Below are 27,674 nucleotides of genomic sequence, written 5' to 3'. Positions count from 1 at the left end.
TCATAAAACAAAAATATACAGAACAAAAAAAGGCACACTACCAGTCATTTTTTTTGTGTGGTGAGGAAAATGATGATGAGGCTTTTTCAGGTAGATTTGTGCACTCTGCAGTTCATAAGAAACCACCTAGGCTATTTTAAAAGTTTCAGAAAAAATTTTTACTATAAAAAAAAGTGTGCACAAAAAAGCCATTTTTCTGAAAGTCATGCTGCGTAACATTTTATCCGGAGGAGCTATTCAAAATCTGATTGCATACATGACCAGAGGAGCTCAATCTCTACAAGCTGTGAAAATTTCAGCCTCCTAACTTCATTATTAAAAAAAAAGTTGTTTGGAGGAGCACGTCCCCTTAAGTTGTGTTATGAAGGAAATGTTCGGCACAGTTGGGTTTTCATCCTCCTAGCTTCAACAAAAAGCAGGAGAACTCACACGGCCCAGATTCTGAAGCACTGCTCTGCGACTGGTGTACCTCGAAGACCTCTGCTCTACCATTGAGTTTCATGCTGAGATATGCTAGAGTGATTCAGCGAGCAATCCATCATGTAGCGGTTGGAAGTTTTCCACTTGTTCTTTGCATGAATAGGCTGAAAAGTTGCTTGCGGCTACGGGAAGACAACAGTGTTAGTATAAAAGATTATTTGAAGCACAGTGGACGCATGATACGACTTTCAAGGGACTGCGTGAACAACAGTACGCATCGGTACTTCTATGTTTACGTGTGCTTCCATAACTTCCGCTGTTTTTCCCACCATTCTTACTGCTATAAAAAGAATGTGCCCTGACTTTAAGCGCAAATAGCCCGTTCTGGAAGCTTATAAGCTCTGCCTAATTTGCAGTTGCTTTTGCCGGCCTCCGCCAATCGCAGAGCTGGCTGGTATGATATCACAGGTTCTATTGCGGGAAGTGAGCTAGTCGGTCGCATAGCCATTCCGTTTTTTTCCCAATTATGTAGCTTATTTGAGCGAAGTGCATGCTCAAAGTGGTGTCAGTATGATTCTAATGAGGCAATCTTTCGAATGAACCAAACTTGTATTTTCTCTTCATTGCTCCATTAAAGGTCGTTTGATGGTAAGTGTGATTCGCGTCTGCTGCTTAGCTGCGCCCAAATGACATTTTAGCCCAGTGCACTTAAATAGGCACGTTTGACAGGGGTATAACAACAGCGTTCAGTGTCTTAACCGCATGTTAGCATTCAACTGATGCGGTCAAGCGAGACTAGATGCCCCACTACCATTGCCCAGTCGTGTTTCTTGATGGCTGCTTCGCTCTGTGGCCGCCAGCCGCACAAACAAGATTCTGCGACGTCAGAGCACAATCACCGGAGAGTGGCTGAGGGGTCGGCACGGCTTCTCACGTTTTCTTTTTTATATATCTTCATTATTTGTTTGAGGTTTGGGATGAAAGTGGCATCATCGTCATCAGGACCAAGCAGTGTTTCTAATGAACGGAACTTGTGTTTTGTCTTCATGGCTCCTTTGAACGCATTCTCGTTGCAAGCTCATCTGCATTGTTTGCTAATGCACCCCACTCCAGACAGCCCACAAGTTGCCGATAACCCCCGTTGCACAGGCAACTCCGAGGGTTCATTGGTGCAGTAATGGCGCTGACTCAGACTCGGGACTAATTGGCGCAGACTGAGCAAGCAGTAGAGCGGAAGATGATAGGTGTAACATTAAGGGACCAGAAGAGAGCGGAGTGGGTCAGGACACCTTAGTAGAGATTAAGAAGGAGAAATGGACATGGGCAGGGCATGTATTAATGCGAAGGCAAGATAACCGTTGGTCATTAAAGGGACACTGAAGTGAATTTGTCAAGCTCCCGTTTTTGCTTGCACTGCGTAGACTGGCTCAAATTAGCACACTTTTCATCGTTTAGCCGGTTGACAAATTGGTAATTATTTTACAAAGCGCGAAAGAAGAAAAACTACCATGCGCGGTTTGCGGCGGCCGCACCAACTAAGGCTGTGACGTTGGGAGGAGCGGGCACCGTGATTGGACGATACCCAAGGTGAGCAACCAAACAAGTTTCGGTTTCGGTTTCGGTTCTGTAAAACACAACCGGTGGCGTTGTTGGATGGGCATTCTCAATAGCTCAGTAATCATCGTACCGCGCTTCCGCCATGTTGTCAGCTGTAAAAATGCATAAAGATAAGCCTCCCAGGACGGCTTGGAATCGTAGCATTCACTAGCCGAGGCCTACGCAGTGCATGGACGCCCTCCGCGTACCCGCAGACGCCCAAATGTCATGCGCTTTTCCCCCATATTTGGAGCTTGCCTCACTCATGCCTGTACCGTAAGAAGCGTGTTCGCACCAGGCCAAGGGTCTGTTCATTCTGGCCTGTGCCCACTGCCTGCAAGCAGTCGGTGCTTATGGAAACAGCACGCCAACGAGAACTCGCTAGCGCGCCAGTGCCAGCCTGCGCGCGTTCTGTGAACTAGTTCGTGGAGCCATGAACGTTGCGGCCAAAAAAAAGGTGAACTCAATGTAGAAAACATCGGCAGAAAACGAAAAAGTCAACTTACAAAAAAAAAAAAAAGCACGTACCCGCGGGGACTCGAACTCGTGACTTGCAAAACACTTGCGGCGACATACCTAGCGCCCCAGACCGCTCGGCCACGGGACGGGCTCCGCCGGGGTTGGTGTACTCAATGTAGAAAACATCGGCAGAAAACGAAAAAGTCAACTTACAAAAAAAAAAAAGCACGTACCCGCGGGGACTCGAACTCGTGACTTGCAAAACACTTGCGGCAACATACCTAGAGCCCCATACCGCTCGGCCACGGGACAGGCTCCGCCGGGGTTGGTAATATAAGGTATATATTGTACAACAAGTTTACACTTTTATTTAGTTTTGGCATTTCAAGTAGCTTAGGTGACTATTTGTTGTATTGCGCTTGTGCAGTAAGCGTCCCCCGAGTTTCCACAATAGCTCACGTCTAGCAATTGCATTTCGTAGACGGAAAAGCGTTCGCAGATGCGTAGTCGTGCTGCTGACCGCTGTGCTTGTTCGCCCAGCGCAAAAAAGTGCTTCCCGCACCCTAGTTTTACGCTGTACGGTAAAAATATCAGTTGATTTTGTTTCCTTAGTACCTATATTGACTTCGCTGACTCTTCTCCTGCCCTCAAGAGGCCTTATATTTTCCTACTGGCGTACCAGTCAGCGAAGCGTCGCATGTGCGCTTGTGCAGCGCTTGTGTGAAGCGACCTTGACTTGGAGCTAGATACAGTGTACAAACTAACCAAGTAAAGAAAGGCCCATTCTTCCATTCGCAAACGTGTCCTGGCTTCGTTTCAACTGAGCGAACGAATTGCGACGACCTGTCGGCGGCGGGCGGACGAAACGCTGGGCCGACTGACTGTCTGAAGGCAGGGGAGCCGTGCAGTAGCGCAGCCAATTGCGAGCTCGGCTCCTCTCGACGTCACACGATAACGCCGCAGAAAATGGGCGAGCGTAAAGAGAGGAGGACAGCATTTTCGAATTAATTTTTCTACTAAATAAAATCGCGTAAACGCGCCCAGAGTGGTCGTAACATGGCCTTGGGACTCCGGACTACAATTTGCGCAAGTAATCCCGCAATGTTTACATATCACTTCAGTGTCCCTTTAAGGGTGACTGAGTGGATGCCTAGAGAAGGCAAGCGTGGCAGGGGGCAGCAGAAAGATGAAACCAAGAAGTTGCGGGGATAACCTGGTTGCAGTTGGCTCAGGACCGGGATAAGTGGAGATTAATGGGAGAGGCCTTTGCCCAGCAGCGGGCATAGATAGGCTGGTGGTGGTGGTGGTGGTGGAAGCAAGTGCAGTGCAAGCGTCTTCCCTGGTTGTGCAGAGCAGGCGTTGTTTCTGTGCAGATGGCTTGCGATCTAAGAGCCGCATAGCCGTGCCGCCCTCTGCTGGCCGCAACATGCTGGGCGTCTTGGACGAGACCCGGACGCTGCACTACGGCCAAGTCTTTGTTCAGTACACTGAGCTCGGTGCCGAGGATCGGCCGACTCGCGTCCGCACAGGTGAGGGGACGGCGGTTTCTGCCTAGGCCAGGGTTCGTGCCGGAGTTACTCAGTATACGCCAGCGGCGGTATTCTCGTGTCTGTCCGTTTCGAAAACGTCTGTTTTGCGTCGGCTTTATTGTGACGTACTTCCAGTTGTAGGCGGGCTTTGGGTCGACGTTGACTGAACCATTCTTGTAAACACATTTCAAACGACTAAACCTTTTTTAAACTATCTTTCATGTGTTTGTTGTTCCGGCTGCGAACCAACAGCTAGGTGACGAAAAATCATCTGCTCCAAATCGTCTGGCTCAACAAGCTGCGGCTAATAGCTTCGCCGTGCTTGCATGGCGTCACATCCGGCTGTTCGCTTTTAGTTAATCAGGGCTTGCTCAAAACGGACAGTTTTGAAACGGACACAGAACGGACGAAACACGAGAATACCGCCCCAGTTGCGAAACTGGGGCAGCACACAGTCGTAAAGTGGCGGATCAGCTGAGACTCGCGCCAGCGTACCGTATTTTCGTGTGTATAACCCGCACCAGAAATGCGAAAATTTCGGTGGCAAAGTAGGGGTGCGGATAATACGCGGGGTGTTTCCTTCAGTGCAGCTTCACGGCAATGCGTGTTGTGCCGGGATGAAGCTCTTACACAGTAACACTGACTAAGCCTTCCATGACAACGATTGCGCAGAACGTATAAGAACAAGAAACAAAACACAAGGACGAGGGCACTCTAACAACTGAATTTTATTAGTGAAGCGTGACCTTCGCTGTGCAGTCAATGTATTGTACTTGCTAAATATACGCTTTTTCCGTCTACATAGTATGTGATGTTTTGCTTGAGCAGCAGCTTTCGTGCAGGTTTTCCTGTATTGAATGTGCGGGTAATACGCGAGGATTTTTTTTTTTCTTCTCCACCAGAACCAACCACAACTCACAATTCTCACCGATTCCCAACAGGCCTGCCGGCTGTATCAGCACGGCAGGGTACCGGCAAGCGTCTTTCGTCTCCTCCGGACCTTGCCCGAAGATCTTGAAATCGCCATCGTATGGACCCCAGGCCATTCGGGCCTTGCCGGGAACGAGGCAGCTCACACTGCCGTCCGCGATCTGCACTTCCGGGCGTTCCCATCCTTAAGGCAAGATGCCACGAGTGGCCCGGGCTCCACAATCCCCTCTCTAGCACCCCTCGATCCTACATACAATGCCATCCTATCCCACTACCTGCACTCCAGAAGGATCTGTCCCCCGCCCCACCCTACTCTCAGCAACCAACAGTCTCATATCTGGCGCCGGCTACAGACCGGTACTCACTTTAACCACACGGTTCTCTCCCACATTTCTCCATCACTCTTCCAACACGACTGCCGCACTTGCAACCTCCCTCTCACTACCTACCACTTGGTGCACTCGTGCCCAGACAGCCCTAAACCCCTTCTCAACCCATAACCTGAGCAGTGGGAGTCTGCGCTGACCAGCTCGGCTCCAGAGCAAGAACAAGCTCTGGTCAACCGGGCACTGGAATCAGCGCGGGCTCGCGGCCTCCTGGACTTGTCAAGCTGACCTCTTTCACTCTTACTCCTTTCTCTTTAAGATAAATAAACGTTTTTTTTTTTTTACCTCCAGCAGGCTGAAAGTGGGGGTGCGGATTATATGCAGGGGCGGGTTATATGCGCGAAAATACGGTATGCATCTCTCGTTTTTCAAGTGCTTAACCTTCTTTGCTGCGTTCGTGTGAGCAGTTTGCGTGGTAGACGTGAGGAAGGGTTATCAGATGATGGCCACCTTAATATCTTTTTCTTTTTTTTTTAAATAGCTTTCAATTACTCGATATATTGGGTTTTAGCTTTTAATTATCAAACCATTTCTTCTGTGGAATAGCGTGTGAAATTGTAGGAACCAGAACATTGCTTGCAATTAACTGAAAATCCCAATTAAGCAACTTTGAATTATCAAGTGTCGAGTGTAGATGAAAAGTCCCCATGGCTTTGTTGTCCTTTCGCTAGAGACACACCTTGGATTTCTTCTCTCTTTTTTGTTTTCTTTTTTTAGTAAGCATAAAAACAAAGTGACGCTTTGCAATTCCTGAGTCGGTGTTTGTTGCCTGGTTGAACTTCTGTATCGAATTGAGGTTTTTGTATCCCGACAGCCTGAAAATGATTGTTTGGTAACTCTTGCAAACTGTGGTGAGGACAATGTAGTTGTGCAGTTTTTTTTTTTTGTTGTTGTTGTTTTTTTTTTTTTTTTTTTTTTTTTTTTACTGAGATAGGAACATCTTGCTTATCTCTGGTCTTCTCTTGGCTGCTTCTCATGTCAGCAGTGGTGTTGTAATGACAAGCATTTTTTTTTTATTTTGTATGAAAGCAAGTCAGATGTGGCTATTGCTTAACTCGAGTTTTCTTTTAGTTGATGCTCGTGTCAGCTGTGATGTTTAAATCAGAGGAACACATTCTTTCTTTATTCGTTAAGACGCGGTTGGTCCATTATTAAACGTTCAGTAAGGGCAATTTGAATTCTTGTTTTTTATGTTCACCAGAAGAGAGAGAAGTTCCTTATATAAATGGTTTTCAACCCCGGAAGTCGGCTCCCAAACAGACTTGCATTGTTACGATTCTCGCCTCATGATCCTCCAGAGGTTCCCGAAAACTCCCGTTATTGCTCTAGCTACTTTAAAAAGCCTCGAGCTCGCTTTCACCGACTGTTTAGTGTCTTGCGTAGTCACCTGCCTTCACTCCGACCATGTGTTCCAGCCCCCATTCGCCTTGTTCACTGGGCCTTGAGTGTGACTCTGTGCAGTCCGTGAAAGGGTGTAACACCAGTGCTACCCCCTGCGACAGGCACTGTGCTGGTGACCAAGTGCCCCTGCCTCCACCCCGGCGACGTGCGCCTGTTTGAGGCGGTCGACGTGCCCGGACTGCACCACATCAAGGACTGCATCGTGTTCCCAGCCACGGGACCGAGGCCACACCCTAACGAGATGGCTGGTACGTGGGAAGAAGCTTCGGCTCACTAATCTGGTCTCACTTATCCGGGGGTAATGGAAAGGGGCAGCTTTGCGCTTTGGTTTCATGCTCTTGTCTGCAGTTTGGCAACGCTTTATCGTATTTGTCAAGTAAGCTCTGTGAAACTTGTTGGTTTTGGCCCCTTTTTCCCACTGATTTAAAATGTGGCATTGTTTTTTTTAGTTGGTCTATTAGTTCTCGGGATAATTAGGGATAATTAGCCATTTTTGGAGGGACAATAGACAAAATAGTGTTGGTTGTAGAGCGCTACAATCTTTACATTTTCCAACACGACGGACACTGGTGAATGCAGTAAGAGAATCTGTTTATTGATGCACCGCTTGGAACTCATTTTGCAGCTTGTTAAACTTTGGTGGCACCAATTGCAAGGAACCATTTTGAATGCCCATTTCAAACAACAAAGTTTAATGAGCTGTAAAATGAGCTCCAAGTGGTGCACCAACAAGCTGATTCTCTTATAGCACTCACCAGGGTTCGTAGTGTTGGAAAATGTAAGGATTACAGTTTGATGGTGAACACTGTTTTGTCTATTGTTTGTCCAAAAATGGCTAATTATCTCTTATTATCTTTGGAAGTGATTGACCAACTGAAAAAATAATGGCATATTTGAGATCAGTGGGAAAAGAGCAGCAAGACTGGCAAGCTTTACGGAGTTAAAGAAACTGTTTTGAGGCCAGGATCCCCCCTTGAAGTTTGCGTGCGCGTTACAATCAGTCTCAAAACCGAAATCCGGTTCAATGTTGCCCACTTAGCTTTAATGCCTGCAGGAGCTGCATAAGCAAGTTTATGAAGCACGAGGAATTTTGCTGTCAAAATTGCATACGTGAGATAAAATGTCTTCTGCCGATTGCATGGTGTCATGTCTGCAACATCTATCTACGCAGTAGAATTGGCCTCAAATTGTTTGTCGAATTTTCGTGGGGGCGCGTTAGAATCATGCAAATACGGTATATGGCTAGGGTTATGACGTGTTTTTATTGTCTGAGGACTAAAACCCCCGACACTCGACGTGTTTGAAGCATGAGGTGTTCTGTAGCGTGAGCCATTGGAAAACTGACATCCTGGCGCGTGTGCTACGTGAACGCCTTCACCAGCAGAGTTGCAAGCCGTGCAAATCGTAATTTGGAGCTGAAACGTAATGATACACGTCATCACTTGCATATGCATCTGCAATGAAGAAGTTATTAATTGGCACTGTTTTCAAGGCCAAGCCGTAACTTGGACCTCAAGCTCGTATGTCTCATCACTTTGATATGCGTCTAGAGTAGGTTAGTTAAGAACAGGTGTCAAAAATGAAAAGCGTGTGCGTGTCTTTCTTAGGGATGACCAGCGTCAGTGCTCAAGTGAGATGAAATTTGCTCGTCCGCGGACCTAAATTTTGTGTCACCTCTTATGTCGTGTGCTTAAGAGCTTTGCCACCTGTCCGCCTTCACGGAGCAGAATAGCTCGTAATTTTGTTGTTGTTGTTGTTGTTTTTGTTTACATTTTTTTTTTTTTCTCTGCCATAAGTGGCACTTAATTTGGCCAAGTGGAACAAAAGCTGAAACCTCTAAAAAAATGTCCTTTTTTTAGGGAATATTTGGCTGTAATTTTGTCTGAAGGGAAAGAGGGAATCGTGGTAGGTGAAGGCAATTCTAAGAGTCGTGGAGTAAAAATTAAAAAATACGTCAGGGCCTCCCATCAATCATTTATGGCACAACCTTATCAGGGTGTGTCATGAACATATTTTACCAATAAAAAGTCACGGTTATTCCGAAATATCTCAAGCTGTTTTCGTGTGGGTACTGTCAACTTAGACGGTAGGTGAAAATGCATATTAAGTGCACAAAAACAAAACACAGCACTTAGGTGCTCGCCTTGTCATCGTTGCTCGCTCTCTGGACTCGAGTAGAGCCACACAGCATTCCGTCGTAGCTGCCGTTGCGGCATAACCCAGAGGCTTCGAAAGCCAAGCAGTTTATATAGCCATAACTGCTCGAAACTCATGAACCGCTGGCGCTCGTCATACATTTTTCCGTTGTTTAGCGCAAAGGAAACTGCAGGTACATTTGAGGCAAAATATACGTAACTAACTGGCAGCGCCCAGATTTACTTAGGAACGCTCGTTGGGTGTGTTTTTGCGATAGTAAGCGAAAAAAGTGGCAGTGCAACGCCGCCACGTGCGGGAGGAAAAGCAAGCACAGAAAGAACAGAACTATCGCTGGCACTGTTTCAGGCAGGGGTCACGCGAGCACTGCGGAGGTGGGAAATTTGAATTTCATGGGGTGGTGGCAGTGAGCGGGTGAACAGCACTACAGCCCATGATGGCGAATCACTGCTCTGCACTTCCAACAGCTTTCACATTGAGTGGAACGGCGTTATCTCATCAGTGCACTGTAAGACTTGGTCAACTGCTGCATAGTGCCACATGTTGTGGAACCTCATTCGCTCTAAAGGTCTAAACGGCATCTGCATACGTGAAGTAGACGTAGGTGTCGCTGTTTAATGACCAAAAACCGATCGGTAATCAATGTAAAATATCCATCAGCTGCCCAAGGAGCCTACAGGAAAACCTACAGGGGTTGTTGAGAACCCCAATGGGAAAAGTGGGAAAAATAGAATATTCCTACATCTAGAAATCATTGATTGAATGTGGTGTTTAACGTGTTGAAGCTACACCGAGGGTATGAGACACCGTAGTGGACAGGGGCTCCGGATTAATTTGAACCGCCTGGGTATCTTCAACGCGCCCCGAAATTGCTACACACAGGCATTTCCACTTTTCGTCTCTCTCCACCAGAAAAGCAGCCACCACAGCCAGGATCGATCCCGTGACTTGCATCTAGAAATGGAAACTTTCTGCCGCAGTGCAGAATATCGCTGAGCAGACCAAGTTTTAACGAAAGCTCAATGACCAAATAAAATCAAATTACTTGAGGAACAAACAGCTGCCACACTCAGGTTGTGCTCCTCAGCGCAGCGTTTATCAGTAGATCGTATCCCTCTCGCGTCTCGCCACTGCACTCACAGCACGTGTTGATCTGCTTATCTTCTGTTCTTTGAAGGGGCCCCGTAGACAAAACAGAGCTTTGTTCACTTCTCAAAAACTAGCCTGTGGTAACCCACTCGGCATCATTCCAGCCAAGAAAGAGAGCTTAATCGGAAAACGCAAGAAATATTGAGAAGAAAAATTAAAGCCGTTCCACTCAATGTGAAAGTGCAGAGCAGTGATTCACCATAACGGGCTGTATACTCGGTTACAACTCAAGAACGGCACCACCTCATGTGGTGTATCACTCCGCCAAAGCGCCGGACCCGCGACGTCAGTGCGCGCGCGTTTTGAAAGGGGTTTGCTATGAATGCGTGATATCGTCTGCCTTGTCTCGCGCAGTTTGTTTGCCGTCACTGGAGTTGCTTATAAGCATATTAGGTCTAAAAAATTACGGGAACGGCTCACGCCATGTTCAAAATATTCCCAGTAACGCCCTACTTGTGCCGCGCGGAGAAACATCCGGTTACGGTGATAAGGCACAGCGGCAACTTCCGGTGCCATTCTTAAGTTGTCACCGAGTATAGTGCTGTTTATCCACTCACTGCAACCACCCAACGCATTTCAAATTTCCCGCCTTCGCAGTGCTCGCGCACCCCCTGCCTGAAAGTGCGCCAGCGGGAGTTCTGTTCCTTTTGTGCTTGCTTTTCCCCTTGCACGTACCGCCGTTGCGCTGCCACTTTTTTTCACTTACTATCGTTAAAACCAACCCAGTGAGCATTCCTAACTAAACGAATGCGGGCGCTGCCACTTAATTACGTATATTTTGCCTCAAATGTATCTGCAGTTGTCCTTGCGCTAAACAATGACAAGCACCAGCGGTTCACGAGTTTCAAACGCTTATGACTATTTAACCCGTTTGGCTTTCGAAGCCTCTGGGTTACGCCGCAAGGACAGCCGCTACGCCGGAACGCCATGTGGCTTTACTCGGGTTCAGCGAGCAATCTACAACGACAAGGCGAGCCCCTAAAGTGCTCTGCTCTTAACAATTTCGAATTTCATGCTACAGTGACGCAAAATGGGCCTGCACTGAAAACATAGTTGGCAGCGTGTTAGCTGCAGGAGAGCATTCAAGTGATGTGGTCAAACAAAACTACAGGTCATAGTACAGTTGCCCAGCCAAGTTTCTTGGGGTTGGCTTGGCCACCAATTGCAGAAACGAGATTCTGTGGCCTCATAGAAAAATTGCCGGAAAGTTACTGTGAGAGTTGCCACTGCGTCATCCGTTTTCCTAAATGCAGTAAAACTTTGTTCCAAGAGACACCCAGAGGACCCAGGAAACATGTCTCTTGTAACCAAGGTCTCCCGTAACCAAAAAGTCTCAAAACAGTGCGGAGGTGAACATGACCAATTTGTCATAAGTCAGTATCGAAGCGTATTCAGACAGGTCGACAAGAAAATTCTCACTGTGGCTTGAGAAAATCATTCATGGTAGTGTTAGGGACAGCAGATTGTGTTAGCTTCCTTCGCAACTTTTGCATGTAAAGCACCTGACTTTGCAAGCGTTCCTGTTCTCAGAATACTGTTAAAGTGCTCTTTGACAATTGTCAGCCTTAACTGCCGCCACCTTCTTTCCTACAGCACCCTCGTCATCCCACTCCTCTGATCATCCTCTGGGGCCCCATTTACTTATGCGAGAATCACATGAACTGTAGGCTCCTCGAACACTCAAGGCAGGTCCACGTCTGCAGACACAAACTTGTCAAAAGTTTGTGGAACCTCTGCGGTCTCTCGGAAGCAGGCGTGAGCTTCATCTTCAGGGCAGCTTTCCACAAGGTTCTTCCTTCATACAAGGCCCCCTTTCATCGTCTATTTTCCACATAATGAAGCATTTACTCTCGGTACCCAAAAAAGTTGCCCTCAGCAACAGAGTGTCCCTTGTAGCCATGCCTCTTGTATTCCATGTTGCTATCATGGTGAACAAAGGGAGACCAACCAAAGCATTTTCAAATGTCTCTTATAACCAAGTGTCTCTTGTAATGAGGATCTACTGTATCTCAATTATTTGTCTGAAGTATGCGATAAAATTGCCGTCGTTGTTATTGGAGCAAACTAGTCTTTTTTAATGAATCAAACTCGTGTGTTTTGTTTCATGGCCCTCTTAAGCAGGCGATTAGAAAGGACCGTTTTTTTTTTTTTTTGCTCTGCCTCCTGCACTGGCAGGTTCCGACCTGGACGGGGATGAGTACGCCGTCATCTGGCACGAGGAGCTGTTCTTCCCTCCCCCCAACCGTCCGCCAATGGTCTTTGTGGACCACTCCGCAGCAGAGGGCCACGTGGACGGCAATGTGGTACGTGCACCGACCTTTATTTAGCCTGTGGGAAGACTTTGAGAATGTCCACTTGCCCAACAGTTTTTAAGTTTGAATGTGGTTCAGCTTGTTATTTATGCCAGGAAGGCATTTCTCGCCTTTGAATGTAGCGTTGGATGGAAAGCCCACTGATTTTTGCGGAGTGAATGCTCTCTATCTCAAATGGAAGGGCGTGATTTGAAAAGCGAAAAAAACCAAAAAGTTTTCTTGATAGATAACATCCTGTCTGCAAGCGGAGCTTTTTTTGGTCTACCACACTTGAGTATGCCGTCAAAACAAGTGCTGGCAGCAGTGACAGTGAGCCGTGCAGCGACATAGCTTTAACCATTTGTGAGGTGAAAAGAGCTATTCAAAGCCTTATCCCCAGCAAAAACAAGAAGAAGTGTAGTCTTTCCTGCTCTTTTACGTGAATTTTGAGTGACGCGTTGACACCTACGGACTGCCACATTTGGGCATTACATGGTGCTGGCTCTCGGACACCAAAAAGCTTAGTTACGAATTAAGCTTATTTCCTCCTGTTTATTCAGAAATTCTTTCTGGTTACCCGACTGTATAAAACACTAGCTTTCATACGAGCTAGAGGACATGTGCACCACCAAAATCGGCTGTCTGTCCATGGAATCAGTGCAAAATTTACGGGAAAATGCAGTGCAAGGTAATTAACCAGGATAATTACCACGCGGTTAATAAAAAGTGCGTTTTCTGTGTGTACAAGTTGCTTGCTACTTTGAAATGATTGCAATTTCACCAAACTCTCTTATTTGTGCAAATCGTCTTCAGTCGTACTTCGCTTGTGAGAAGCCTAAATTGTAGTGTGAAATTCGTTTTAGTCGAACCTTGATATGACAAGGTCATTATTGGTAATTTTGGCAGTGCAAATAATGTTACAGGTGCTTGGGGGGAGGGAGGGAGAGAGAGAGAGAGAGAGAGATGATGGTGAATAAAACAAAACAATTAGTGCAAACAATTGGTGCAAACGAATTGAAATATAAAACAATTGGTGCAAATAAATTGCACATACAGGAGAGGAAGGAATTTTTTTAGGTGAAAATTTAGCCAGAAAAAGAGAGAGGAGGGAGAGAAAGAAATACAGACTTTATTGAGTGTTCTGTGGTCTAAGGGGCTGTAGAGGCCCGATTTGCACCTTTGGTCTGAGCACTTCAGCGCCTCCTCCCACTTTTTCACTGGAAATTTGAGGAAAGGGGTTTTATAGGGACACCACTGGTAGTTGTAAGTAATCACATACGAACGAAATTCTCCCGGAAAGCCTGCCAGTAATAACGCTATTCATAGCCCCCGGGGTTAGCTTTTTATGTGACAAGTGTAATGTCGTACACCGAACAGTATAAGCTGGTCCTACTGCTTGTGTGACTGCTCCAAAATGGCGCTATGTGTACCGTCATCATCATCATCATCATGGTTCATCAACGCTAGAATTGCTTTGTTTACACCATAGCGATTTCGACAGGTGAAGCCTGAACTGCAAAGAGCATTTCTTCCGCGTGTGTTGTTGACACTAACATAGCTACTGCGTGCGATCACAAACTGCGCGTATAAAACAATTGGAGCAAACAAATTGCACATAGGGGAGAATTTTTTAGCTGAAAATTTAGCTAGAAACGTCGCCTGTGCCACTATGTTTGGAGCGGTTGGTAAATGCTTGCCACGATGGTTAGCTCTGACTTGCTTGTGGCGACACTGTGTCTACCGTGTGAATGCCTTGAAACTGCCATGGGCTTTGAAACACCTTGAAACTGCCTCACCACTTGTGCGAGTGGCCAGGCTGTTTGTGAACAATATGTTTATGGTTGCAGCACCATTTTCAATGAACACGCCTTGTATTTGACGCACGCTAATGATGCTACAGAAACACAATGCTTCTTTGCTTTCGGTCTGGCTGGTAAAGCATTCCAGTGCACTACCATATTCTAGCTGGGACAAAAGGAGTCTCACTTTCGTACATGCGTGACATGACCGGCAGTGCAGCAGTACAGTGTAAGGCAATCAGAGCAGTGAGCCTGTCAGAGTTCGTATCTGGATGTCTCAATGAAAAGCCTCATTCTTTAAAAGAAGGCGTTGACGTTTCGGGCTAGGTCGGTGTTTATTATTGGCGTATTTACTCGAATCTAGGCCGGCCTTGATTGTAGGCCCACCCCTGCAATTCGGAAGGTGAGAGAATAAAAAAAAAATCTTACTTCGAATGCAAGCCAAATGAAAAAAAAGGCATTGGACTGGAACTACAACATGCACTTTATTACGCTGCCGGCGCTCGTCGTAGCACATTCATTGCTCACTCATCGTCGCCTTCGTCAACATTGCTGTCCTCTTTGTCGCTGTCCTCTTTCCACAGCGCACTGTCCTAACTATGTTCAGCGCGTTCGAGATGCTGAACTTACTGAAAGCCCACACAATTAGCTCGGCCGGAAATTCGTCCGATGCCATGGTGACCCAGTTCACTACTTGGCTGAGTGAAGAGCACTTGAGGCTCCCGGTCGCTGTGAGAAGCGTCAACTAGTCGTTTTAACGTTTCCGCAGCCTGTCCTCGTCGAGTGGTTCTAGCTGGCTCATCACACCGCAGAATATTACTGCAATGTCCGTACCACCCTCCGAAAGCACGGACTTAATGGCATTTGTCAAGTTGCCGCGGTAGGAGACGATAACCAGGAGTGACAGCAGAGCCCCTGCACGTCGCTGCCAAATTTCCTTAACCCAATCTTCGACGAGAGCATCACTCATCCATTCATTTTTATGGGCTCGTAAGGAGATGTGCTTAGGCAAAGCTTCCCCGGCTGAAAGAGTCTTCCGTACGGCTACAGCTTTTGCCCATCGGCCGTGCAGCACAACATCATGGCGGTGTACTGCTTCTCGTAGCCTGCAGTTTTGACTTTAACGTCTTTCGCGCCCTCCTCGTTCATGGTATAGGCCACAGGCATGTCGAAATACACCAGGGTCTGATCGGCATTACCGATCTCGGCAAGTCTGTACTCCTTTTCCTGCCGCTTCTTGATAAAAAAGCGCTGGGATGCCTAAGCTTCTCCTCGAAGTCAGGGGGTTGCTTTTGCGCACACAAATGTCCGCCATGACGGGCTGAACACCTCGTGGTATTGACCTTTCTTGGGTCCTGTGAAGGCAATTCGCTTGGTAGCGCAGTTGGAAAGTTCGTTCTGCCGCTCCTGCCATCAGCGCACGTTCTTCTCAACGACGCTGAAGTCGCGCTGGGCTTGGAGTCTTCAAGTTCTCTCTGCCTCCAAGCCTACCATTTGCTTAAAAGCTGCGGTGTAGTGGCACTGCTTAGTGCGTGGCACCACACGGGCGCTTCTCGAGGTCACGCATCGACGCAAGCAAGCAAACATGGAACACTGAGAGCTGGGTTCACTACGTTGAAAACGAGTAAAATGGAGACTCAAAACCTGCAAGCTTCAAGCCTGTGGCCGCAAGATGGCGTTGAGTGTCTAGAGGTGACGTCATCATCATTATCATCATGACAGGAGAGCCACATCCTCGAATCTATGCCAACCCCCGACTTTGGCAAACGACTTTTTAAAAAAAAGGACCTGCCTAGATTCAAGTAAACACGGCACGTGCTGGCACGAAAGATAATAAATCACTATGCTAGAAGGAAATCCCTGCGTTGTACAGTAGAAGCTCAAAAACTTGGAACTGCAAGGGGTAGCCATCTTGGTTCGAATTAATGAAGGTTTGAACTGGTGAAAGTGAAGGATATCAACTGCACACTGCAGTTGGAAGCGTAGGGCATGTCCTCGTCAAAGTCCGCGATCGAAGCCCCTTTCTACCATCAAAGGCGACAGCCAGATTTTCCTCTATCAAGCGAATGCAGTGGAAGGCCTCCTCTTTGCTCTCTCCTCGTCGCCGTTGGAAACGACCGGTTCTGCGCTCCCGCCGTGACAAATGGTGTGCTCATAAGTCAGTGTCCCGCACACAAGGCCTCGCGTCCACATCATGTAGTCCGCAAACCAAAACACCTGCCATTAGAGTTCCAGATTGGTTTTACCCAAGTTTAGCTTCCCTGTTCATTCTTTTCTCCTTTCCAAGGGCAACGCAGCCTCATGTTTAGGCAACCAGTGCGTTTCTGTGGCTGTGTGCCATGGCGCATAGTTCAAATTATCGGAGGCGGAATCTACGCGTTTCCGGAGCTTGGCCACACTACATCGTACAGTTCGTATTGTCCATGACTTTGAATCGTTGAAGTTTGAATTAACGAGCTTTCACTGTACGACTGGTACAGAAATATTTTAGTGAAGCCGTAATCTCCCTGCCTTCATGTGTAGGCATTTGCAGTGCACGTGTGGAAGTTCATGCATTTCTAGTAATCTGACTAGAACCTATGGCTGGAGCATCGTCAAGAGGGTGTGTACCGTGATGCCACAGGATCCTGATCAATTTGAGGTCAGGCTTGCACAATTTTGTAAGCTAGGCGGATTTCTCACGTGTCAGTGTTTTCGTTCCAGAAGCGAAGGGCGAGGGTTGCTACTTGTGAGAGCAGGTGTACCCAATCGCATTATGCTCAGGCTCGGAATCGGAGAAAAGTTGCCCCACGTAAAGTTCGTTTGACGAAGGTCAAGGCGGCGCACTGACATTGTTTTGAACCTAACCTTCTGGGCTGGTCAACACGAAGTATTCACGTTAGTAAAAATTACTCTCATGACATTGCTGTTCAAATATGTGCCCACTGAATCGTATGAGCCCGCCTTTGTATCTAGGTTCTTGCTAAGGTATGCTAGAGAGAAATTTGTCACTGCCATCGCGGGCACCACCATGGCAGGTAGCAATGTTCCCCTCCTACTCGGCTTGGCTAGCTACATGGCTTCTTCAGGGGTGAGACAGCTGCGCATATTGCGCAGTTTTGATACAAATTTGTTTCCCTGCGCCAGGCTGCTCCAAAAGCTTGAAAATTTTAAAAATTGCGCCAAACTGCTCCGAAAGAGTATGAGAGCTAAGGATTTTAACACTCATGTCAGCTTCAGTGGGGGAAAATGCTTACTGATGGCATCCTTTTCCAGCATCTCCAAGGTGATGCTGTTTGTAAAGGTTCAGTTAATTAACTGAGCATTCAATAAAAAAGCCCGTATAAAATGGTCCCCGAGATAGCTTTTCCGAAAGTCACACTGTCGGGTTGCACATGTTATATTCTGTGAGTTTTTAAAGTTTTCCCTGCGAAAACCATTGTGAAGTTCTGTAGAAAAAATACTTATGTGTTCGTATACTGAGGCGACAAACTAGTTGTGCAAGTTGATGAAAAAAACAGCAATTTTCGGAGCGCTGGATCTCCGGAAAGACATTACTGGGCGCCGCCATGTTAGTGTGGTAAAGACTGGGAAACATGGCCGCCCGGCGAAGCAGTTGGTTGTGGTTCAGGCAGAGTGCTCTTCGCCGATTTATACCATGGTTTTGGTTATCTGGAGTGCGTTTTGATACTCTGGTAGAAGAAACTTTATTGAAAGGCTGTTTCAGTGTTATGTACGTTAAAAACCGATTAAAGAGTGCACTTTTCCCCCAGAGTTGCTAAAAAATGTGATTTTTTAGGCTCCTAAGGTGAGATAATAAATGTTGTTCTTCTGCTCCAAATCAAGGTTCCTCTGCTCCAAAATCGAGATTATGTTGCTCCCAAATCTGATTGAACTGTCTCACGCCTGCCTCTTTTCGCTCCCGAAGCCAAAATCACAAAGAGGGTAAACTATTTTTTTTGCTGGTCTTGCATGACTGAAAAAATCCTTGACAAAGAAAATGTTTTAGAGCTATTCTATTGATAAAAAAACTTCAGTTATTCTTCCCAGTCTAAAATCTCACAACAGGAATACCGCAGAAACCTAACAAGAACTGCTGTCGCATGACAAAAAACTGCTGTGACAACGAAAGCCCTCTTGTTACAACCAAGACAACTGGTGTTACGACACACTTTTCTGTCGTAACGACAAAGTCAATTTTTTCAACAAGCATTCCTGTAGTCACAGCAGAACTGCCATTTGCGCTACTCTTCACAATGGAAAATAACATTCAAACCATGTGCAACTACTCAAAGAACATCAGGATCATGGCAAGACAGTTCTTCGTCACGATGTAACATCAAAATCAGGACAGGAATGCGACACATGACAGAAAATCAGAATCATGACACAACAAGAATACAACAAGACGGCATTACGACACGCGAAAATACGACAAGCTACAGGAATTTTTCTTGTCATTTTCAACTGGATTTTAACATTAATATCGGGATTTTTTTGCAGCCACAGACAACTTTTCGGCCCGTTTGCGAGCCATGCCAAGGACAATTGGAACATGCCTACCTGGCACATGAGAGCACGCTCACTGAAGCACGGTTTACCTATACTTGGTGACAACTTAAGAACGGCACCAGAAGTTGCCGCTGTGCCTTATCACCGTAGCCGGATGTTTCTCTGCGCGGCGCAAGTAGGGCGTTACTGGGAATATTTCGAACATGGCGTGAGCCATTCCCGTGATTTTTTGGACTTAATATGCTTATAAACGACTCCAGTGACGACAAACAAACTGCGTGAGACAAGGCAGACGATATCACGCATTCATAGCAAACCCCCTTTCAAAACGCGCGCGCACTGACATCACGGGTCCGGCACTTTGGCGGAGTGATACACTACATGAGGTGGTGCCGTTCTTGAGTTGTAACCGAGTATAGACGGTGGCGCCACATTTCCCTCTAGTAGTTAATGTTAGTGTGGCACTAAGGACCAGGGCCCATATCTAGGGCACTGTCTCGCTACTTTTGTCTACTAGATAGAGCTTCGTACTAATGTGTGCTCGAGGGAACTTTGGCACCAGTCTCCACGTAAGCCGCTCTTCAGTGAGCATGCCGTCATATGCAGGGTAGGAGCTTTCCACTTGTCCTTGGCATGGCTAATGGGCAGGCTAAAAAGTTGCCTGTAACTGAAAAAAACCAGCAGTGCTATCTTGAAAGACTATTTAAACCTGTTTAATTATTAAAAACATCCAGCTCGAAAAACGTTTATTTGGCAGGGATTATACAGAAGCCTCACAAAAAATGAACAAGGAAAAAAATGTTACCATTTTTTCTGGAGTTTAGCTTCAAGAGCAAAAAGAAGCCATGTGGCTAGCCAAGCCAAGTAGCAGAGGAACGGCGCTCGCCACTCGCCCACGACTGTGTGCAATTGCAGTGACAGATTTCCCTCCAGTACATGTCTTAGTGTGGAACTCTATAATGTACTAGTCTTGCGATTTTCTAGACTAGGTGCCACAGTTTGCGAGCCTTCTGTTTCAAACCGCCGCGCTCTGTCCAGGAGGAGGCCATGATCCAGTTCATCTGCGACTACATCAAGAACGACGCCATCGGGGTCATGGCCAGCGCCCACCTGGCCTGGGCCGACCAGCTCCGAGACGGCGTCTTCTCTCAGTGCTGCGTCCGGCTGGCGGCCAAGATCTCGGTCTGCCTCGACTTCGCCAAGACTGGCACGCCCGCCCGCCTCGACTCGCGGGAGAAGCCGCGCTTCTTCCCCGACTTCATGGAGAAGGGCAGCCACAAGAACACGTACCGGTCCCGGCGTATCTTGGGCCAGCTGTACCGCCTGCACCGGTCCCTCGAAGCCCTGGTCAGCACTGACTTTGGCGGTCACTTTGCGGACGGCGACTGGCAGACCGCGCTGTTTGAGTTCGCCGGCTGGGAGGAGCACAGGGAGGCGGCGGAAGAGGCTCTGCAGTACTACGCCTCCCAGGTGGGGAGGATCTTGAACCAGTACGGGATGGAGAGCGAGGGGGAAGTGGTCACCGGTCTTGTGAACAAGCTCTCGGACGTCAACAAGAGCTACAAGGACCGGGCCAGTGTCGAGACTCTGGTTTCAAAGCAGTACCAGCATCTGGTCAAAGCGGTTCGCAAGCGGTTCTTCAGCAGCGTAGACGCTGCCTGCCAGGGAAAGAGCGTCACCACGGACGACGGTCGAAAGGTCGTCCTCTTGCAAATGATGTCTGCGTGGTACATGGTGGCTTACGAGAGCCGCACGTGCGGTCAGCAGCAGAGCTTGAGTTTTCCCTGGGCCATGGCCGACGTCCTGCTAGTGCTTGCGAAAACTCGTTCGCGGGGACCAGACATTTTGCGGTCACCGCGAAACTTGTTGGTTTCGAAGATAGACGACGCGCTTGCCAGAGGTATGGAAGGTGTTAGCATCGAAGACAAAGCGTTCCACGTCATCACCAAATGGGCCATCAAAGACGAGCTGCTTTCGAAATCGAAGCCGTTGTTTATCTGCAAGAACTGCCTGAAAAAGCTCTTCCAGCTCTTTGTCGAGAACAACCAGAACGGCAAGGAACCGGTTTCGAAGAACGGAGGCTTGGAATCAGTCGGAGGTGACGGAGATAAGAACGCAGAGCCCAGAGGTGACATAGACAACAACGTAGAGTCTGGAGCTGACAGAGATGGGAATGTAGAGCCTGGAGTTGACGTAGATAAGAACATAGAGCCCGGAGGTCGCGGAAATAACAACGTGGAGTCTGGAGCTAACGGAGACGGGAACTTCGAGTCATCGTCCACGGTTGGCGAGCTGGTGGTGGGGTTCCTGAGGCACGTGTGCAGTCCGGCAGCAGAGTTTCCGCCCTGTGGCCAGTGCCGGTGGTCGCCCACGATGACCCGCACCGTGACCATGGCCGCGCTGAGGACGTACAGCCTGGTGGCCATCACTAGGGACCTCTGCCATGTCGGCCTGCCCTGCGAGCCCAGACTCCACAAGCCCGTGCAGCTGGTGCAGGAGGGAAACCCTGTCCGCATTCAGGTACGATGTACGCTCTTTGTCTGGTGGAGAGTCTCGAATGCACGGGGGAGGGGAGCGAATTCCTAAACTATGCGCAGGGTTCGTCCCCAAGGCAGTGGAAATGCCACCCACCGCTCCATGTCACTTTTGGTAGGCCACCCATTGATCCGAATGACCTGTCAGCCACTGTGGAAGAGAACCTCCCGGCACCTGGTTATCCGAAAAGGAGTCTGAACACGGGGGTTTCAAGTCTCAGATTACTAGGTGCACACAAATCTTGAAGTCATTGCTGGCGCTTGTCGCTTTCTTATTTTGTTTAGGAGCTTCCATCTTTTGCCACACCACGGCACCACGGTACCCAGTATTCGACCAGAGGTGTTCAATGCTTGTGACGAAAATTTAAAATGTTTAAACTTTCTACCTCCCCCCCCCCCCTTTATTGATTTTCAGAATGTGCACCTCTCAAAACTAACTGCGCAGGAGAATCCTGACTATGGAGGTGTTGGGGACCCCTTGCAGATTCTGGAAAGGGGGTTATTCTTAGAGCTGAGGGGGTAAATAGAGCGCTAGTTTCACAATTGTGCATTCCAGCCTGTGATACTGGGAAAGTTCGTTTGCTACATACTAACGCTTTTCGATTTGCTGTCCCAAACTCTCTGTACACTCCCCGAGAAGCAATCTGGCATTCGTTTTTCCCCTACACCCCTATGGCATGGGGAGTCCTGGGACTACCCGTGGACTATCCATGGCGAGCTTGACACTGTAAATCGGAAAGTTCCAGTGACTTTCATTCGGCGCTCTTTGCCCTCAGTTAGCCTTGCGCCAGGGAAACCAGCCAATCATCATCATCAAATTACCGCTCGCTTGCGGCCTGGTGGGGCTTCACCAGAACGGGGAAGGGAAAACGCCACAGCCAGGAAAACTGGGCCGTGACGAACGCTGGAAAAATGAATGGAGAGTCTGGTTCTGTCCTGAAACTCTTTATTTAGACATTGTTGCTTTCATAGAGTTGCTTAGTAAGTATACTAGAGAGGAAACTGCGCCTGGTAATCCATGTTGTCGTGGGGGTTTGTGGGAAGACCCCGCTTTTGGCTTGGGCTTGGCATGGCAATTGGATTCTTCTTAAGCGGTTTTTGGGATTTGCTTTCTTCACGATGGATTAACACGTCTACAAGCTACGAGGAAGCTGAAATCCTCCCTGTTCTTTGGTAGCCGTGTTCAGTGAAACAGCAGGCAGTGCGTGTTCGTACCTGACGTTGGTCATGCCGCAGTCGAAGGACGTGTGACTAAGCGGGTTATATGCCGCTGCGAAATTTGTAACTGACGAAAAAAAGAAACAACACGTACTTCGACGAAGACAAGATACGACAGATATGGGCGCCTGTATCCGTCCTATCTTGTCATTGTCCACGACTGTTAAACGCGCACGTTTTCTTTTTTCTTCAAGTATAAACCAACTCGGTCGGCAGCAAGTTTTGTTAAACTATAGCTGACGGTCGGTGCACCGGTTCACCACGAAGATGACGTTTTCATAGGCTTGCTCAAAAAGCTTTCCAACCTCTTCAAAGAACTTATTATTAAGTGCAGGGCACTTTAGGCGCTCGCCTTGTCATCCTAGCTCGCTCGCTGGAACCAAGCATATTGCCACGGCTTTTCGGTGTAGCCTGTAACGATCCTTTCGCCGCGGCGTAACCCAGAGGCTTCGAAAGCCAACCGGCTACGCCAGGATATACGTAGCGTGAGCTAAGGTTCAGCTGGTTATTATTAGCTGATTGTCATGCTTACTGCTGCTTATGATCCAATCTAAATCCAACCTAATCCAAAACCAATCCAATCTAATGCAATTCAATCCAGTCCTCGTGTTTGCGCAGCACGGATCTCCAGGAGCTACGCGAAACAGGTCAACCTCGGCCAGTGTAGCCGATCCAATCAAATCCAATCCAAGTAGCGCTGTTGTTCGCGGCGTACCCCAGAGGCTTCGAAAGCCAAGCGGTTTTTATAGTCATAAGTGTTCGAAACTCGTGAAACGCTGGCGCTTGTCATACATCTTTCCGTTGTTTAGCACAGAGAAAACCATAGGTACATTTGAAGGAAAATATACGTAATCAACCGGCAGCGGCCGCGTTTCTTTAGTTAAGGACGCCCGTTGGGTTGGTTTTTACGATATAAACGCAAAATGTGGCAGTGCAATGCCGGCACGTGCGGGGAGAAAAGCACAAAGAAAACAGAACTCCCGCTGGCGCAGTTTCAGGCAGCGGGTGCGCGAGCTCTGCGAAGGCAGGAAATTTGAATTGCATGGGGTGGTAGCAGTAAGCGGATAACAGCGCTACAGCCCGTTATGGCGAATCACTGCTCTGCACTTCCGACAGCTTTCACATTGAGTGTAACGGCTTTAATTTTCTGACATAGTGGCGAAATTAATAAAATAAGACTCTCTAATAAGTTTCCCCCTCAAATATTAACATTGTTCGCAACTACCACCTTGCCTGCAGAATAGCAGGCGCAACCGTCCCAGCAGAAATATGCTCTACTTCCTTTTTCCTTAGTTTTAAGACAGCGTGTTTTTTTTTTTCCACTTACTCAATTGCACGCTATTCTTCGTGTTTTTGTGACACTTTGTTTAAATTTGGGGCCACTAAAGCATTTCAATCCAAGCCAATGATGAAACTAAGGCGAGCGCATGATGTAATGGTGGTCCATCACGACACCGACGGCCTTAATGTGAGCTGCGTAGATGCTAGCGCCAGATTCCTCTCTCTAGTGTATATCGTACGAAACTCTGTGGTTGCTTTTTCAGCCTTAAAAAAAAAAAAATCCGAAATAGAAGCTTCCTGGAACCATGTAAGTGCTTTAATGAGGTTCCTGTGCTTGGCACCACGATCCTACTTATCCTTCAGGTGAAAAACTGTGCTATTTCCTTCTCTATCGGCGCGCTTTGGGACGATGCTTAGTGCCAAGAGTGGTAGTTCGCGGTATTTATCAATGTCGACTGTCTTCTGTGCTAACTGCTCATCGATGCTGTCAGAACGTCGAGCTTTTCTAAAGCAGTTTCCCCCTTTGCGACGCCATCAAGAAGGCAGGTCAAAGGTCACCAAGAATGACAACTGATGACCACCAGGAAGTGAGGCTAGAGCATAGTCACACAAAACAGTAGGTGGATATTACGAGCGTGCCCTTTATATGAGTTGCGGCTTCATGTACGGAGTGCATGGGTGCTTTTCTTTTTTTTTTTTTTTTTTTTTTTTTTTTTGATACGAAAGTGTTTTATGCCGGTGTCCACCACGATCTAACCGACGTCATATCCGTCGCGGAAATGACATCATCAGAAAAACTTAGATTGACGCGGCAGCGCCAGGATTCGAACCACAAACTCTATCGCCGCAACGGGAGGTACAAAAGGTGCTCCCAACTGTGCTATGAACAGACGCATGAATACGACGACAAATACGCTTTACAGCCTTCCCTTCAGATGGTGCTGCCGTCTAGGAGAGGTGAAACAAGTAGTGCATTACGACGCTAATGAGCGCCGACAGTTGGCGCCTCGATGCCAGCACCTACGTGTACGGGGGATGCGCAGAAGCCTACTTGTGGATGTCAGGCTCACGACACGACACGCTTTCGGAGCAGCGGGCCACGTGTTCACCAAACGATTCGCTGACAACCCACTTGGTTTTGTTCGCACGGACGGTTTGCGAGCGCCTGTACTTTCAGTCGGATTTATGCAATACTCCGACGCGTGCAATCCAGTGTTGATGTGTCTAACGGTCTAACGTTGATGCGTCTAATGCCCCTGTCACACGGCAAATCTAATGTCATTCAAACTGAATGACATTAGCTGTTAATGACATTCGGCTCGGCCGTGCGGGTTTACACAACGAAACAAATGTCATTTGATTGTGATAGCGGTGACGATTAGCGAGATTGCAAAACCGCAAAAATTACATTTCAAGCGCATCTAGAATGTTTTCACACGTAATATTTTTTTTTAAAAACGTAACAAAGGATTATTTTTTGAATAAAAAACAAGGAAACCACCGATTTAAGCGACATCAGTAGACATCACAAGCCGAGACAAGTCTGCAAAAAATCTGGATTTGGCTAGTGCGCGCACTGGGGACGAGATTTTCTTTTTTGTTAGTACTTGTTTATCTTTCTTTATTTGAACAAAACACAAAAAAGAAAATGTAAGTTCACTGACAGTTTTTAGAAACAGTATTCCTTGGTCTATTACTGAATTTTTTTGTCTAGGGACGCGCTACTGCTGTCGAGGCTACTCATTTGGCCACTAACTGAGGTTCGGAACTCAGTTAACCGCTAAATGTCATTCGCCTCAAATGTCATTCGGTATTCTCGTGTAGCGCCGAATTAATGACACTTAGAGTGAATGACATTTGCTCTAAATGTCATTAGATCTGCCGTGTGACGGGTATAACAGTGCCATACAGACTAAATATAAATAGTGTCGTTCAAGTTCACATCGATGCACAATAAACATTCAACTGCTCCTGTGAAGGACATTTCACTTTCATGTTTTACCGTTTTCTACGGAAGAGGGAACAACCACATTTTTTTTCTCTCTCTTTCCGAAGCGACATGTGCCACTTAAAGTATTATCCCTGGGGGATGTCAGCAGCTCTTGCTGTGAATGGACGCAGGTGACTCTGTTCTCTCTTGGGTGCCACGCAGGTGGGCCACCCGGACTTTGTGGCCCTGCTGCAGCAGAGCCCGGAGGAGGTGGAGCGGCTGCTGTGCGACTGGACGGGCGTGCAGGAGGTGCACGTGCGGGGCGACCCCTCTCCCCGCAGCCGCCACCTCATGGTGTCGGCCGTGGGGCGCGACTGGCAGCGCTGGTTCCTCGAGGAGCTCGTGCTGCAGCCCTGGCTCGAGGAGGCCCTGCTCAGGCGCGACCTGGGGCCCTTCCTCGGGGACTGACTCGCTCCTCCACGAGCCGGCGTTGCTCCGCTCCGTGGGCAGTACAGAACCGAAAGCACCTAGCGCCATCCACTGGATCAGTGCAACACTAATGACACCCGCCTGAAACTGCCGTTCCAACCTTGTGGCTTTTGACTTGAAGTCTCCTCCTCTCATTCGTATTGTAATGGCTGGGATTCGAGCCCCCGTAATCCTAATCGTGATATTTTTTTTTCCCTTCAGTCTAGTCATTTTTTACGTACACGTTTTGTGAATCAAACTTCAGTCTAGTCATTTTTGGGTACAAGTTTTATGAATCAATACTCATACCCATTCTTCTTCTTGCGTAAGTGGTTCAGTATGTTTTTGGATTGCTTTTGGCACAGAGTGCTACCTAAGCGGTTCACTGGGTGGTGCTGCGTGCTTTCACTACCGTACCTTTTACAAAACGGAATAGCGCGGCTGGGTGTGCCAGGATTTTTCCAAGCCCGGCACAGATTTTCCGAACAGAAGCCCGAACATGGCCCAGCCGTAACCTCTGACATATTTTTTTAAAACATGAAATGTCCCGACCCTAGAGTAATTACACTAAAAGAACATTTCGATTGCCTTCTTTTAACTTATGCATCCCACGTTCATCTTTATCAATGAAATTTCCGATTTGAAAGGTAAAAATTTGGATTTACCAGGTCGACCGGTATGCACAGGTCGAGAAAAGTGTCTTACATTGCCGAAATGTGCACTGCCACTTGGCGACAGGTTTCTTCTTGCAGCCCGTTAAATAAACATTTTTCATGTCTTGCGTTTGTCTTTTTGTGTTGTCGCCACGCCCATCACCACTTGACCGGCCCCCTGGACAGCACCTGCCGAAGCTCAGTCTGCTCACTATCCTCGGTATTCAATGGCGCGGAATGCATGCAGGCAACCAAGTGTGCGCCGCCATATCTGTGGCCAAGCGTCTGTTTCTAGGCGACGTGCACACGGCCCGCAGATCAGGCACCCCTCTTCTCCCCCATGCAACCGTGTGAGTGCGCCCGTGGCCTCCGCGATTTGCTGCTGGCGGAGCACAGCGGCGTCGGGCTCCGCGTTACGTCAGGTTACGTCGGGCTCCACGGGATGGCGGCACTTGTCCGTGCTAAGCACGACTGTGAAACATATGACTGCGTTTCACGTCACGAACTCTTCGCCGAACACGAAGTATTGTGTCGAGTTCACTGTGAGTGCGATTAATAACATCTCTGTTGGCGCCACAGTTTAGAATTGGATTGGAACGGAGCAGATGACGCACGCCAGTGTCTTTTTTTTTCTTCGGCGTGCGGCCGCAGTGGCCCAGGCTGCGCTGTGTCCGTGGCGCATCGGCCATGTCTGTGGCCGTTTCCTGTGTGGCCAAGCGAAGAAATTGACTGCTAAACTTGAATACCGTCTATAGCCATCGCGAGGAACACCCGGTTCGCTCTTGTTGGTATCTTACCTCTCAAAGGGGATCGTATTGCACGTGTGACAGCGACCTTGCTCCCCTAATAAGCCAGAACCGCTCTTATTACTTCCAAAAAGACATTCTAAAGCTTTTCCGGACATTAAAATACATATAGCCAACAAGCCTATCCCGGAAGTCCCTGTGCTGAAAATACCGGGGATGGCAATTAAGCGAAACCGAGC

At 47.8% G+C, this 27,674-nt stretch overlaps 1 protein-coding gene across 1 annotated transcript in view; it reads left to right on the top strand.

The window, feature by feature from the left end:
- Nucleotides 1-26,817, top strand: part of LOC144138810 (uncharacterized) — a 39,011-nt gene extending 12,194 nt beyond the window's left edge. Inside the window, exons 6-10 of the mRNA XM_077671286.1 lie at nt 3,849-4,004; nt 6,823-6,969; nt 12,200-12,327; nt 19,644-21,125; nt 25,791-26,817. Coding sequence (XP_077527412.1) covers nt 3,849-4,004; nt 6,823-6,969; nt 12,200-12,327; nt 19,644-21,125; nt 25,791-26,036 — 2,159 coding nt within the window. The 3' untranslated portion in view covers nt 26,037-26,817. The remainder of the gene's footprint in view (nt 1-3,848; nt 4,005-6,822; nt 6,970-12,199; nt 12,328-19,643; nt 21,126-25,790) is intronic.
- Nucleotides 26,818-27,674: the final 857 nt, after the last annotated feature.

Source organism: Haemaphysalis longicornis, unplaced genomic scaffold, assembly GCF_048455015.1.
Source record: "Haemaphysalis longicornis isolate Haplotype H1 unplaced genomic scaffold, Haemaphysalis longicornis Haplotype H1 scaffold_5, whole genome shotgun sequence".
In the NCBI taxonomy this organism is placed as follows: domain Eukaryota; kingdom Metazoa; phylum Arthropoda; class Arachnida; order Ixodida; family Ixodidae; genus Haemaphysalis; species Haemaphysalis longicornis.
This window is presented reverse-complemented; position numbering and strand designations above follow the sequence as displayed.